General features: G+C 42.1%; 1 protein-coding gene across 1 annotated transcript; it reads left to right on the forward strand.

The window, feature by feature from the left end:
- The first annotated feature begins 779 nt into the window (after positions 1-779).
- On the forward strand, positions 780-11,026 carry LOC112557747 (nociceptin receptor-like). Its single transcript, XM_025227762.1, has 3 exons — positions 780-1,540; positions 2,723-3,882; positions 8,062-11,026. Exons 2-3 carry the CDS (start codon positions 3,158-3,160, stop codon positions 8,618-8,620), a joined length of 1,284 nt encoding a protein of 427 aa, XP_025083547.1. The 5' UTR covers positions 780-1,540; positions 2,723-3,157; the 3' UTR covers positions 8,621-11,026.
- The last annotated feature ends 4,357 nt before the right edge of the window (positions 11,027-15,383 follow it).

Consider the following 15,383-nt stretch of genomic DNA (forward strand, 5'->3'; position numbering starts at 1 on the left):
ACAATTCTTTTTTTCAGTGCATCATCCATGATTTTTGTTGTGCATGATTATTTCTGTCACTCAATACCTTCGTTTAAATTTGTAAAAAAAAAAAACTCAGGTAAAAAATCAGGGCTATTTTATTCAACTTTTTACCAACGTGGTTTATAAGAAAGTATGCCGATGACGTCAGATCTAGCTTTCCGTTATTAACGTACACAACGATGAGCAAAGGAACCTGTCCTACACAGTCTGTCATAACAAGATGGTCTGATGTTCTCATGGCACAGGAAAGGCGAGGACTTGTAGGATGTCCTAGTAAATTCACTCGGCACATAATACAAGATTCAGTTTCAACGTCTGGAGGAAAACAGAACATTGCAAGAGAAGTATCAAACAATATTCACCCTAACCATGACCCCTCATGTCATCAAAAGTAGTGATAAACGAACGTTACAATGAACGAGACGGACTCCAGAGTATGCCAATGATGATGATGAGGAGGAGGAGGAGGAGGAAAAAAAGGATGACAAAATGTTTGATGAAGAGAAAGGAAGGATTAATACGATAAGAGATAAACCGAGTAAAAAAAATACAGGAAAAAATTATTCGTATTATAATAAAGTGAGTTTACATAGCGCATTCCTCTCTCCCCCTCCACTTCCGCATTAATACACTCTATAAAAATACACTCTATAAAAATAAAAATACAGAAATAATTATGTACACAAAACTCACACAAAACAACAATCACCAGCACAAAACACAAAAAGGTGAAACATTCACACAAATTTTCGACTCAGCAACATCTCGTCGAACATAGAGCAGCCAATGTGGGCTCCAGACCACAAACATCAGTTTCATCTCTCACACCAACCCTCTCATCCCTTCACGCGCAGACCGTCGTGCAGTAGATGACGCCGCCGCCGCCGCCATGTGATTTCTGTCGCAGCTGCTGCATCGCACGCGCGGTCTGTCATCGGCTCTTGATGCGCGGGAGACAGGAGCCGTGCGTGAGTGAAGATGCTGCCCCGCCTAGGAGGAGAGTAAGTCCCCCATCCCACCCGAGCCCCACATCACCTCACACCCCCCTGTACGTTCGCATCTTGCGGACATGCGCACACGCTTCATCCCACTGCAGCTGCTGGAAGGTGGGATGGGAGGGATGGGAGGGTAGTGCCACGAGCGCGCGCAGCCTCTGTAGCAAAGTCTTCAAGCTCGCGCGCCGAGCATGTGTCGTGGGTGAGTTGTGAGTTCGCTCCAGTGACCAGGGAAGCACTCCAAAGTCAATCGTCACTTGTGTCGGACTTGTCCTGGATCTCATACCGCTTCTTGTTTGTTTGTTATTTTTTAAACGACATCCACCATCTGAGCGGCGATGAAAAAAGATCCGTGTTCGACTTTGTGCAGGGCTTGGTGGGCCAGTGTCGAGCTCGGAAAGTCGGGTACATCTTTCTCACACGCTGAAGACCTTTGTGTGAACTTTTCTGAGATTTTATCTCTGAGAGACAAACTTTTTATGTGTGGGAACTCTCCAAGACTGATATCAGGGTGTGAATCGGTATGTACCTTACTCCCCATCATGTTTTTTTATTATTATTTATTTACCTTTGAGTATAATCTTGCATGTTGATCAAATATCCTAATTAGAAGTCTAATAAATTTAATTATTCAGGGTATTTTAAAATAATCATCTGTTATCACCATGACTCTCTCCATGATAGGGTTAAATTTTTCATCACTTATTACATTATTTTTTACAGTCTGTTAATTATTTAGACTGTGCAACTAGACATTTTGAACAATGACCATAATTAATGTTCATCGTCGTGTTCGATGTCAACTATCATCATTTTAAGAAATCCCATGACTCGGAATTTAAATATTTATCACATTCTTTAATTACGATGACATCCACGCAAAGGACCTAACAAATACCCGACAAATTAGTCACAAGAGACCTGAAGGTGGCCGGGTATTTACCCCCATCACACCCGCAGCTGTTTCGTTGCGATTAACGGTGTTGTTAACAGACCTTTCAGACGGGTGGCAACAGGTCGGCTCCACAACCGCATCTGTCTGTCTGGTTACCAGGTTTGAAATGAGATCTCGAGTGGAAGATAAAGCGCTATCTGATGTTTTGACAGGCTTTTGTGACTGGCATTTCACAGGCGGATAGAAATCTGTGGACAAAACAAGCATTGGCTGTCGGACCAGCCGCCATGTGGGACGGACAGATAGACTGTCTCTGACAAGAAGCCTTATTAGCACTAGTATTTAACTGTGGTTGTGGGTTGAGAGACAGGACGAATGTGTGTATGGGTGTGTGTTTGTGATGTGTCCACATTCATCCCAGCCAAAAAAAAAATATCAACTTTTGTGTATATCAGAGCGCAACTACACATTACTGAAACAGAATGAATATTTTGTTGACCATAACTCAAACATAGTAACAATTATATTACAAATAATTCAAACGGAATAAATATTATGTTCATATTATTCAAACAGAAGGACGATTATGTTCGACATTACCAAAAAAGAATGAATATTTGCGTTGATTCTGGGTAGTATGGGTGCTCCTATCTCTTTTCCACACATAAAAATGCCCATACATTCGCAGGGGTCATCCGACCCGACGTGCATTTTCATACATGGAAAAGGAGGTAGGACCGCTTCATGCAACCTGGCTCAGAGATATGGGACTGCGTGGGGTAACTGTATCCGTCTGTCTGCTGTGCAGCATGCTCCACCCCTTGATTGCCGTCTGTCCTGACATTCTCTGCCTCAGCCGCGTCTTGCAGGTCCTCATCACGAACGCCGCTGCAAGGCGGCCAGCGAGCTGGAGAGCTTTGCACACGACACCAGCTGTCCTGGAAGTCTTCGCAAAAATGTCAATCAACGCCTGCTATGGCTTCCATCGCAATCCAGACTGCATTTTTCTTCGACTTTCGCGGCGTTGGACGTGGTGTCTGCATGGCAAAAGACAGAGATGAGAGGGACAGACAGATAGACGAAGAGAGCAGGTAACTTCCAACCACGACTCCGTGACTGAAGAAGTTTTGTTTTATTCTGGGAGGAAGAAGCTGAATCACAATTTTTGCCATTGAAATATATATTTTTCTCCAACATATCCTTGATAGTCCTGACTCTCTGATGTTGGTTTAAACGTAAAACAATGACCAGAAAAGATTTCGGTTTGAATCCAGCAGTGCTGGGACAGTCCAGCTGGACCCCAACTTCCTCTCCTCCCTCTACTCCCAGCCCTACCCTCCTCCTGTCAGATGGAGCGATTGTGAACGCGACGTCATCGCCCTATGACCGTTTCCTGGCCACCACCCTCACCTCCGAGGCAGGGTGGGGTCGGGATCTTCTCAACATCACCTCCACGGATTCCAGCAGCGTCGTCTGGTGCCGCAACGAGTCGGCCATGCCGCACGAAGAGACGTTCGTTGAATTCTACGAGACGGCGCGATTCGTGACCGGCCTCATCCTCTACCCCTGCATCTGCATCCCGGGGTTGCTGGGCAACGCTCTGACCCTCATCGTGTTGTGGGAGCGCAACATGCGGACGTCTACCAACGCCTTCCTCTCGGCACTGGCCGTCTCCGACTCCATCAAGCTCATCAACGACCTTCTCTACTTTCTCAGTATCCTGCTCCTGCGCACCGACGACACCATCGGCAACCGCGCCTACGGCTACCTGTACCCGTACGCCCACTTCATCTTCAGCATGTCGGTGTGCGTGTCGTCCTGGCTGACGGTGTCCGTGGCGGTGGAGCGCTACATCATGGTTTGCCACCCGACACGCGCTCGCCACCTGTGCAGTCGTCAACGGGCCGTCACCGTCTGCGTCGCCGTCTTCGTCATCATGACGACGCTGGCCCTGCCGTCGGCTTTGAGGTATGGCGGAAGAAACCATTAAGTGCTGAACAGCTATTCTTAACCGGAAAAAATAATGGATGAAGGTTTGACCTAGCTTAGCAAAGGTTTTCTTGATACAACTGTCATGTCAAAATGTTGCCAAACTAAATCAAATCCTCGTTTATATATTTTTCCAGTTAGGAAGAGTCTTAGTGCATGAATCGGGACAATGGTCGACATCCGGGACCATGCAGTAAAAATCTGACAAAAAGTCACACGGTGTGATCCTGACATCATTGCATCATATTTGTTTTTATTATTTTCGGTATTAAATAACAGATGAGACACGTTGTCCACTGTTTTACATTTTATGGTTTTCCGGCAATGTCACGGCACTTTCTGTCTGGTCCCCAACTTCGGCTGTTGTTCTGCTTCGTACATTAGCTCTGAAGCACGAAGACCGGTGTCATTAGCTCAACACAGGAAATGCACGTGCATCGCGCGTGACTGCCCCGAGACTTTTCCGAGATCAACGTGATCTACCGCCTGCAAAATTTCTCCATTATACGTGTGCGTGCACTCTTTACAGCTGTGCACTCGTTTTTTTAGGGGGAAGGACAAGGGGTAAAATGTGTGCATGTTGAAACTGTAAGTTTTCTCCGTTTATTCTTTGACAAAATTTTGCTGACTGCACACTTTCGTTTTTTGAACAAACGTCGCTACAATAAATCTGTCTTTTCCGTTGGCAAAACGGCTCGAAATAAGCCTGTCCTCTTGGTGAACCACACATTTCTCTACTAAAAATCTTTTTCCGCACGACTAAAGGGAATGAAATTCAAAAAAAGATGCAATATCTACTTGGCTAACCTTTTCTCATGTAACAATGTAACAATATATATATATACACAGAAAGAAAGTGTTTCCCTGTTTGGCAGTGATCTTATGCAAAATAACAGCAGAAGAAACAAAGTGTACTGTTTACACAATATGCAGTATTACTAATGCTAACTTTTTTTCTGGTAGCAATAAGATATATATAGCGCATTTCCCTGCTTAGGAGGGGGTCCAATACTCTTAAACGAAAAAAAAAAGAAAAAACAAAAGAAACAAATGCAACGATACAGTTTGTAGAGAAAAAAATGTAGAGATGAAAGGATGGGAAAGGTGGCAAGAAAAGGAGAACAATAGCTTCTGGAGATATTCACTAAATTGTATGTGTAATTTCCATATACCTCTCTCTGTTATCTATCTCCTCGTCTGATAACATGGTTTTTAGCGTATCTTTATTCCGTAAGCATCTTATTTCTGACAGCCTTAATATCAGCTTCATGGTGATCAGCTTGAGACTAACACCTGAATGTAAAATGGTTTTGCACCACAAACTAAAGTCTGTGGACATTGATGATGAGGCTTTCATCTGATACTCTCATGTTCTGTTCCGGATAGATTCTCTGTTCTCTTCTCTGTCTGAGGTTTGTCCTTCTCCTCCTCCCTTCTCACCCTTGAGCTCGGTCTGGTTTTGATGAGTGCCGCCCTTGACAAGTTTGCTACAATTGACTTTACATTCTGGTCAATGGACTCTGTTGAGGTTTCGGCATTCCCGACACGATCCTTCCTGGTTCCAGAGCTTTCTCCGCGACCATTGTCATTGATTACCGTTTCTGCCCGCCTTTTCCACATCTCGTTGGCGTTCTCCAGGGTTTTGTCCTGTGCCATGTCCTCCACACTCTCTACAAGCAGCCCCCTGTCATTGGTCGTTGAGCGTCCTGGCCTTCATTTTCTCGCCTCAACAGGCAACTACTCAGCCCTCCACCGACAGAAATTCTTTCCTCCAACAGTAACTGCTATTCTGACATTCGGAACTGTTTTACTGAAAACAAATTCAAATTGAACCCTGACAAGACTAAAGCGATGGTCATTGACACTGGAGAGCACCTTTCTACTGTCTCTTTCTCTTGTCTTCGACTTTCACCACGATCTTCATTATTGTCCAGAATGAATGGTAATTATACTTCTAGAATTCCCCCTCTCCATGCAGATACGCATCTCTTCGTTGAAAAAATCTTGGGTGGTTTCATCACCGATGTCTCTCCACCATCCCAACGCTGAGTACTGATTTCATTTTCAAGCTACCTTTTTCTTTCTTCTCTTCTATCTAGATTACTTCAACTCCTTTTATCCTGGTCTTTCTTATTCCTCACACTATATTCCACATTCGCTTGAAACATTCTCCGCCAGTCTCTCTCTTTAAACGGTTTCAAGGGACAAGATGCGTCTTTCCAGTGACTTTCAAAACACTTCCCAGCGCATTAAACTGTTTCACGAAAACAATCCCCTCTACAACTCTGAATGTTCTGGGAATAAATTTCTTCAACTCCATGTTTGCGTATCAGGTTCTCCTTTAACAGCTAGGTTAATTGCAGGAGGTGAAATACGCTGCGCAGCAATGGGCATCGAACCATTGGCCTATCCTCTTCACTTATGTATGTATTAGATGTATTATGCATACATGTAGGCATGCATTGTCTTTCACGGAAATAGCCTCAGATATGCATCGAATCCATGCAGTTCGTGAAGAACTAGCCCTTCTTGCGGTCTTAACACTGATGTTTATTGGGACAAGCAGATCCGGGTATCTTGGCGATCATTACACCAGCGTTCTCTCTCGTGACACTTCTGTGGCGCTCCTGCCCCCCACAAGCAAGAGGAGCTATAACAAACAGCCATCCTCAACAATACAAGCGCTACATCTTGCAAAAGCAGTATGATCAAAACGGTAATGAACACTGCGATAAGAAAATACAATTGGCCTGTCTTCAAAGGGAACAAAGTCGTAAAGATATTTGGCGGAACATAAGGTCTAAACGGTAAAATGCAAAAAGAGAATTCGGATAAGCCAAGATTCCTGCATTATGTGTCTGTCATGAAAAAAAAATGTCTAAGAAGTTGTTTTGTAAACGTTGTTCTTACACAGTTTTATGAGAAAGAAATGCATGTTACTTCCTCACCTGCGATATCACTAGTGTGACCTCATCCTCCTGCAACTGTTTTCTTTTTTTAAAAAGTCGTTCGCCAGACACGTGGCTAGAGACAAAAGGATTCGTGTTATTTTCCCTCTCATAAATTCTTGTTTACTGGTAGTAAAACCAATGACGGTTTCATGGATATTCGGATATCAAAAAGTCAGGAATAGCCAATGAAAAAACAAGTATTGTGAGAGAAATAAACACAGGTACATAAAGGTCTCATAAGTACAGTCGGCTTCTTAAAGAAAAGTTAAATAAATAATTGCTTTCGTAAAGAAATTGCCATCAGGAAGGCTTTAAAAAAGGGTTAGGTCTATAGTAAGCTCAAAGGCCGGGTGCTAATGACCCCAAACATAACCGAAAAACAAAACTTTGTAGGGAGAGTTGAATGCTGCTGAGATAGTCTGTAAGAGCCAGACTGAATTTTTCTCTATCCAGGGCTTGTATCACATGGCTTTTAAGTCCAAATAAACCACACACATCCCACAATACACGCACATACACATATATCTCACAATGCACACACATCACACACAACTTGGATTTTAGCGAGCAGCCAGACACCCTGACAACAAACTTTTGCATTGAAATCCAAACTTATTCTCTGTAAATGTCCAGCCACAGGACTGTGAAGACCACAAGCATCTTCAAATGTCCACTGGCTCCTGTCTGCCCTTTGCTTGCCATTCAGCTAGTACTTCCTCTCCACCACGTCCCTAATGACATGTCAGCTGAATTGTTTTCGTTTCCTGATTTGTTTATTGTTTATTGGAGTAATGGGTTTCGTAAGTAGTTTGTTTATTTATCAAACAGAGCTTTGTGTTTTTGTCTTCTCTATCCGCTGTCTGCAAAGAAAATACTGTATAGGACGAGCGATTGGCGAGCAGAAGTAATCAGTCTTTTTTATAAACAGGACAAAATAAATTCTAGAAGTTCAACACGTGCGGCTTGACCTGTCCTTGCCATACTGACTCAATCACTCCGATTGAACCTCATGCCATCTGTCTATGACAGTCTTTCTGTCTTGTGTGTCCATCTGTCTCCTTGTTTGTCTGTATTTATGTTTATGTTTATTCCCTCTATGTGTGTGAAAGAGAGTGAAAGATCGGCCTATTCATCTTCTCCCAACGTGTGCGTGCATGGACCCTCTAGCTGACATCTCTCTTGACGCATGCGCCGTGTGCCCGTACAGGTACAAGACGGTGGAGTGCGTGGTGCCGGACACGGGCGCCATCATGTTGGAGGTGCAGCTGACGGAGATGTGGCGCAACCCGACGTTCGTGGAGGCCTACAACTGGGCGCAGAACCTGCTGCGCTCCGTCATTCCGCTGCTGGTGCTGGTGGCGCTCAACACCTGCATCATCAGCGCCGTGCGCAAGACGCGCGCCAACAAGAAGAACAACTCGCGCCACCGCGTCACCGTCATGATGATCATCGTCATCCTCGCCTTCCTCGTCTGCATCACGCCCGACGCCATCATGTCCACCGTCTTCAACCTGGGCTACCACGAGGCCTCCAACCTCGTCAAGGGCATCCGCGAGTTCACGGACACGCTGCTGGCCTTTAACGCTGCCACCAACTTCGTCATCTACTGCCTCTTCAACAAGGTCTTCCTGCAGAGCTTCCAGCGGCTGTGCTGCAAGACCACGGTGACCAAGAAATGGCAGACCGAGATGGACGAGTCGCAGTACAAGCGCCTGAGCGACGCCAAGCCCAACTTCAACAACAACTGCTCGCCGCAGAGGTTGTGACCTGCTGACCCAATGACCTTTGTGACCTGTCGCGCGCAAGAGTAAGGTTGTGTGCTGCTGCTGTTGCTGTTGCTGCTGCTGCTGCTGCTGCTTCTCGTGTGTCTCGCGCGGCCGGGAAAAGGATGTAGGTAGGGAAAGGGGGAACGAGGTTGGCGAAGGATGAGGGCGGACTTTCACGAGCTGATTTTCGTCCTCGTTGATGAACACTGGTGACGATAAGGAGGAGGAAGACCACGACGACGATAGCAAGTTATTTTTTGATGTACTGTCCCTGCTGTCGCCCCTTACTCTGTAATTTTCACGCTGGCTTTGTCTAAGGTTATTGTAACACAGCACAGAAAGGAATCTGATAGCCGTGGAGGGTCTTTAGCTTTAGCTAAGCTATATAACACGACCCAACTATGACTGAGTGTGTGAAAGAGGCTTCAACTGTGTGTGAAGAGACTTCAGCTATGTGTGAATGAGGCGTGAGTGTGCGGGTGGGCACCTTGTGTGATGGGGATGGGCTGGGAGGGATGTGTGGTCGTATTCGCACACAAGGGAATAATCCGGGGGGGAAGCCATCGGTAACCTTTGGTGGCTTTGGTAGCTAAAGAAAGAAGATGGATAAATACCCATTTTGTGTGATTTGATGTCTTCTTGCACCCGTTTACTAACCTCACGCTGTACATTGCTCCTCACTTTTTGACAGTTTGCTTCAGCGGGTGACCATCAGTTAGTCACTGAGGAACACTGGCGACCACAGCATGTGTGTAACAGTCACTAAATTGTTGACCACGAGGAATTTTCTGTAGAACCCATTCTGTGACAGAAGAACAAAGCATGGGATTGGCGTGTTGTTTTATTATTTTTTTTTAAAGATTGTGCCTCCCCATTGGTCAGATTTGTACAATGGAGTGACGGAAGCCATCTTGACAACTGGTCATTGCTGAGTAAGTTGGAGCATCTTGGTGTACAGAATTCTTGTTCTTAAACCGTTTTTGTCAAAACTGATAATCATCGTTTTATGTTTTTTAATTCTTTTTCTTTTTGAAGTTTTTTTCAACCTTTTCCGTAAACTTGTTTACCATTTTGCGTGTCTATCTTTGTTAGAGGATAAGAACCCTTTTTGTTGTTTCTTACCAAAGATCGCTGTATCCAGGTGAAAAAAAGTGAACAGTGTAATGTTACAATAGTTTTATCTGGCATCAGATGGCAACACTTGCTGACGAGAAAAAATTTTTGCTTTTTCAAAGGCTGACAATAATTACAAGAGAAGGCCTTGCTGTTTTAGTGTCTGAATGATGATGTGGGGGATAATAAAGAACATCTTCCTCTCAGCTCTCGTCGGTGCTCGACACCATTGAGGATAACACCAGATGCACTGCTCTTTGTCTCCTGCTGTTCACTTTGTACTCTGTGGCTATTTTTATCCACATAACATCTCTATTCTTCAAATAAATTTCAGATTAGCATACATGCTGAACACTTCATGAATAATCTGAAATTTAGAACCGCAGGAAGCATTAGTAGCTATTTTCGAATCGCGTGTGATTTAAAACTGCGACAAACATGAAAATAATAAAATAGAAAATAGAAAAACTGTTCAAAACACTAGCTATCGTGTTGTCTGTCTGTGTCACGAGGCACCCAATAAACATAATCCAATTCCTTTTTTTTCAGTTTTGAACCACGAAAAACATTCAGGTAGTATTGTATATCTACAAACTGTAACAAGCATGGAAAATAGGAAAACAGGAATAATAGATTATTTGTATAAATATTTTGACTAATTATATAAAAATAATAAATAAAAGGAAAGAATGCATGTTACATGGGTTTGTACGAGAGTTGACTAGAGAGACAAGGTTTTTATTTTTAATATTCCATTGTTTACTTATTTGTTTCTCAATTGTGCAAATTGAAAAGACGCAGGTCAAAGGGCATTTAGCAAACAAACTTTTCGAAAAGGAACTGTAAGAGTTTTAAAATAAGAAAAGTAATACACTGGTATAACAGTTTTAAAGTTCTATTCTCTCTTTTGTTCCACAAAAACTAAGTCATTGAACTTCTAATACATTTTTTTACTGTTTTACAATCCCCCTTTTTTAAGAAAATTACTTTCCACAGTGTAAACATCAATTATCTAGCTCTTTCTCTTTCTTTCTATTACCTTTCAGCGGTTAGGAGAAGATGAGCTCCAGGCAAAAAATAAGGAGGCAGTATTATGTTGCCTAATATTGCCTGCGGTGTGTGTGTGTGTTCTCCACAACATTCTTTTCCGGTGCTAATATATCGTCTGATGCTGCCTCCCACAATTCAGTGCGAAGGATCAGTTAAATAAAGGCGTTTCGCCACAGCTTGTCCTCGTAAACAACTCTCTCATCTTGTAGCTGGTTATCATTCCATTAAAAGTTTCGGCACTGGCATCTTATACAGTTTTATGCATTTGTGTTGCTTGTGGTGGATGAGGGAGTTTGAGATGTAACTGCATGGTTGTAGGGTCGTCCCCGAGTCTTTATGTAGGTGGTCTGTGGAACGAGATGTTTGAGACTACACTCTTTTTTCTCTCTGATTTATCTTGTCTATGGTTTCAACTTGCCTCCATTCCAGACAGCTCAGTAGACTAAGAGAAAATAGTTTGCCCCACACGAGAATCGAACCGGCTTGCCTTTGGGATCGGACTCCACTGCCCTGATCAGTTGCCTGTCTGCATCCGCACGGTTATAAATGCTATACTTGTGTGCAGTAAAGCTCCCACATACATAAACACGTGACATACACACATAACAGTCTAGTCAGTGACGTAAACACTTGACGGCAACAGATGGTACCGCAGTCCTCTTTTCTTCTTCTCACATCGTAATCGAGACTACTACTCCTCCTCCTTCTTCTTCTTCTTCTCCTCAGCTGCCTATGGTAACGATTCGTCGTTCTAAATATAATGCATATAAAACACTTACTCAGGCCTGTTCACAAGCCAGCTGTAACCGTTAAAAACCTTTTTATTTTTTCATCTTCCACAAACCCATCCACCGAGTTTTCCCGACGAAGTCTGCCTTCCATAATGGTCGCTCTGTGTTTTGAGCCTGGGATCTGAGAGAGACCGCCTTCCTGCAACTTCAAATTTCTAAAAAAAAAAAGTTCCTCAAATGCTGTAGGATTCTGATCTGGTAATGTATTCGACGAACGGGTTACAAAAGAGCTTAAAAGTCGTCCTACAAGATAAAAAAGATAGATTCTGGCAGTGTGTCACTGTGACAGGCTTAATGATCGCGGACGGCGGATAGTTTTATTCCTGTCCCCGAGATTACACAGGATCTCATTCCCCGAGAGCGAAGAAAATGCGCCTCTGTGATGTGGAGTAATGCTCACCCTACTTCCAGCCCTCGCACAGCAACGACCTTTTCTACCACCCCTTCCTTACACGCCATCCCTACTTTCACTTCTCTCTCCTTTTTTTTTTTTTGGTTTTCTTAAAACTGTTATTTCTCACTAATGTGTCTTTCGTCTTTTTTCTTGTTTTTCATCTTTTTATCCAATTTTTATCTCTCTTCTTTTCTTTTCTCTTTCTCTCTGTTTGTGTGTCTGCACGCGTGCATTCCTTGATACTAACATAATAAAATGACAATAAACCAGACTAGTCTGAAATTTCTCATTTCCATAATATTAACAGTGTATGTCACAGTACGCTGACAGTACAATGGTCGTAATGCCATGCTATTCTTTCTTTAGATACCCCGGGTGATTAACTTTTCTTGTACCTCTTGCGGAGTTCTCGATTATGCTCAGAAAATAGGTTGTTTTTTCCTTTTAATAATTATTTCATATTACCATAACTCTCGAAATTATCGAAGATCTGTTTCAGGTCTCAGACTTCCTGCTGAGTATTGGCCTGAGTATTGTAAAGGAGAGAATCAAATAAAATTTATAGAAATGCAGTTTGTGAGATATTTGTCCAGAAAATGATACACATGGTACAGTGGCTGATGTTTCAGACATTTTACTTATTCATTTTTATCTTTAGAATAATTTTTAATGATAATGCAGGGCTTTGTCATTACAGATGTATTAGGGTTTGGATGGATTTTCTGCATTCGCTGTTCATCTCTTTACATTAGAGAGATCTCTTAAATAATTATCTGTTTACCCAACTATTATTTAAATTTCTCCTCATTTATTCTACTACCTGATAAATAAAACTTTTGTCTTTTTGTCCTCGCTGACAAAGTTACTTCATCTAACTTTTGTAACTGGCACGTCAGGGACAGAGATACTTTATCTCAGTTGTCGCCCACATCTCAATTACAGATATACTTTGTCTTAGTTCTGGAACTTAAAATTAGTGTGTGAAAATACCTGCCTGTGAAAGTGTATTCTTTCACACATGAGCAAAACAGAATGTTAGTGTCTGTAAAGCTCAAATAAATGAGCAGGTTCCAGAGACGAAGAAAAATCAGAAGTCTGGCTCGTCCCTTCAATGCCAGACCATAGTTCAGTAGTCTTGATGAGTAATGGTAACTACACCTTTCTTCCTTTTCTCCTCAAACACACACACATATATATCCTCTGCTAGTCCTCTGTCATCTAGATGAATGTCACAGCCACGCCCAAATTATTGAAACAGATTTCGATTTCATCTTTCGCCAAGAGTGAGAGAAAGGTAGTCGTTGAGGTCGTTTGTACCAACAGCGAGTTGTCTGAAGCAATTACCATACATGAATTTTTTTTTTTTTTTTTTTTACTTGAAAGGCTAGAAATAAAAAGTTTTCTTTTCTTTTTTTTTTTCTTCTGAGCTTCACTTTTTTTTAAAGTTAGTTTTAAACTTTTAAATGACTTTGTCGTTCTCTGTATCTTCTTTAGCAATTAATTACTCCCTGTTTATTATGAGTTAATTTGATATATTTTTGTTAGTAAGGGTGGGTTCAAAACCCTTGACCCTTCACACGTAAATGTCGTCAATTAGTGAAAACATCCATGTTGATTTCGTAATTGGAGGGCGCTCGCATTTCTATTTTTAGCATTTTAAATTTCACTGCACTGTCCACAGCTGACTCATTAGAGGTTCGTGTTATTCTACTCAATCAACGTTACCATCCAATGATGATGATGATGATGATGATGATGATGACTTCGTCATCGTCACTGTAATTATTATTATAGTCTGTTATAACCTCGTTGCATGACAAGCTCAATGTTTAATGATATTTGAGTAATATGAGAGCTGCACACCCATCGTTAAAGCTGTAATTTGGCCTCCTGCCCATCCAGTGTTGATGTTGTCATCTGATAGCATGGCATCGTGATAGCATCGTGATTACACATCGTTGTCGAGCGATGTTGCTGCCATAACATCACGTGGTCGTGAAATGTGTTCATCCATGTTGAAACGAGAAACGCAGAAAAAAGTAGCAGACGACCTGGGTTTTACATTTTACGACTAGTTTCAAGTATAATATTTCGGCAGAGAAATCTTTTGCCATCCGGGTTTTTTAATCATGAAGATAATTAAAGGTTTGTTGGCTTTTAGATGCAACTAAAACTTTTTTTAGAGATGGCAGCTTGTGTGGGGGGAGGGGGCGGCGTGTGTGCGTGCATGCGTGCAATTCTGTGTGTGTGTGTGTGTGTGTGTGTGTGTGTGTGTGTGTGTGTGTTGTGTGTGTTTGTGTGTTGTGTTAGAGAAAGGAAAAAAAATCATATTTGTATTATTTTTCCTGTATTAACAATCCGTGTAAGATACATTTTTGTTCCCAGAATCTCAAATTACAAATATTATGTTATAAGAAAAAAATATCAAGGTTTATATGCTCTGAGATCTTATTTCATCTCTGGGTCCTGAAAAAATGTATTGGATAAATAATACCATTTAATGACACCTCCGTGTCAACCATCGTCTGCTCTCTTCCGTCTATCTTTTTTCCTTCTCTTTCGCCGAGGACTCATGTAGTAGTTTTTTATTTGATTCAAATGGTCAGTTACTTAGAATTCGTACTTTGTCTTCGGCGACTGTCATACTTCAAATTATTTCTCTAGTTCTTCAAGTGGTTCACAGCCTCGTCTGTGCTCTCGTGGAATTATGCGGGTATTAATTCCTTATGACAGATTGTATGAGTGCTTACTCCTCGCGTCTATGTGTGAGACTGAATACGATTTTAATTTTTTTGTAAGTATATAAGGGAAATCATATTTTATTTATTATGACAATGCGTGATAATGCTTACTATAGAGAGACAGAGGTTTAAAGCTGTGGGATATGTTGATAGGAAAGAAAGAAAGAAAGAAAGAAAAGGAGAGAGAGGCATAAAAAATATGGGAAAAAAGGACAAAGAAAAAAAGATAGAAGTAGCGAAAAGTTGAAATGAAGAAAGAAAAGGGAGTAAAGGATAAAAAGAAAGAAAGCATATGCACACGTTTTTGTCAATCTAAATTGTACATGGAGATTTAATTAAGTTTTATTGTTTAGTTTTTGGATGGCATTACCATTTCTCAACCTCACACTCTGACGCTGAGATATCGAGTGCGCATGCCCACGGACTTCCGATTGCAGGCGCTCGTCAGACTTTCGTCAAGTTTTCCTTAGTCACGTGCTGCTTTCTGGACAACATGACGTCAGCAGCGATGTCACAAGGTTTGCAGCTCACGTGCGCTCCCGTGAATATAAAGCCAGAACAGCTAACTTCTCAAATAAACCAGTTTCAGTCTTTCGGGTTCTATCTTCAATCCGAAGACTTCAGATGAACCTCGAACACTCACCTCCATTCTTCTTTTCATTATATTAATTTAT

This window comes from Pomacea canaliculata, linkage group LG2 (genome assembly GCF_003073045.1).
Source record: "Pomacea canaliculata isolate SZHN2017 linkage group LG2, ASM307304v1, whole genome shotgun sequence".
Lineage (NCBI taxonomy): Eukaryota > Metazoa > Mollusca > Gastropoda > Architaenioglossa > Ampullariidae > Pomacea > Pomacea canaliculata.

Coding starts and splice junctions, on each gene's coding strand:
- LOC112557747 (XM_025227762.1), top strand. CDS start 3,158: ATGACCAGAAAAGATTTCGGTTTGAATCCAGCAGTGCTGGGACAGTCC. Junction 3,883..8,061: donor GCCCTGCCGTCGGCTTTGAG/GTATGGCGGAAG, acceptor GTGCCCGTACAG/GTACAAGACGGTGGAGTGCG.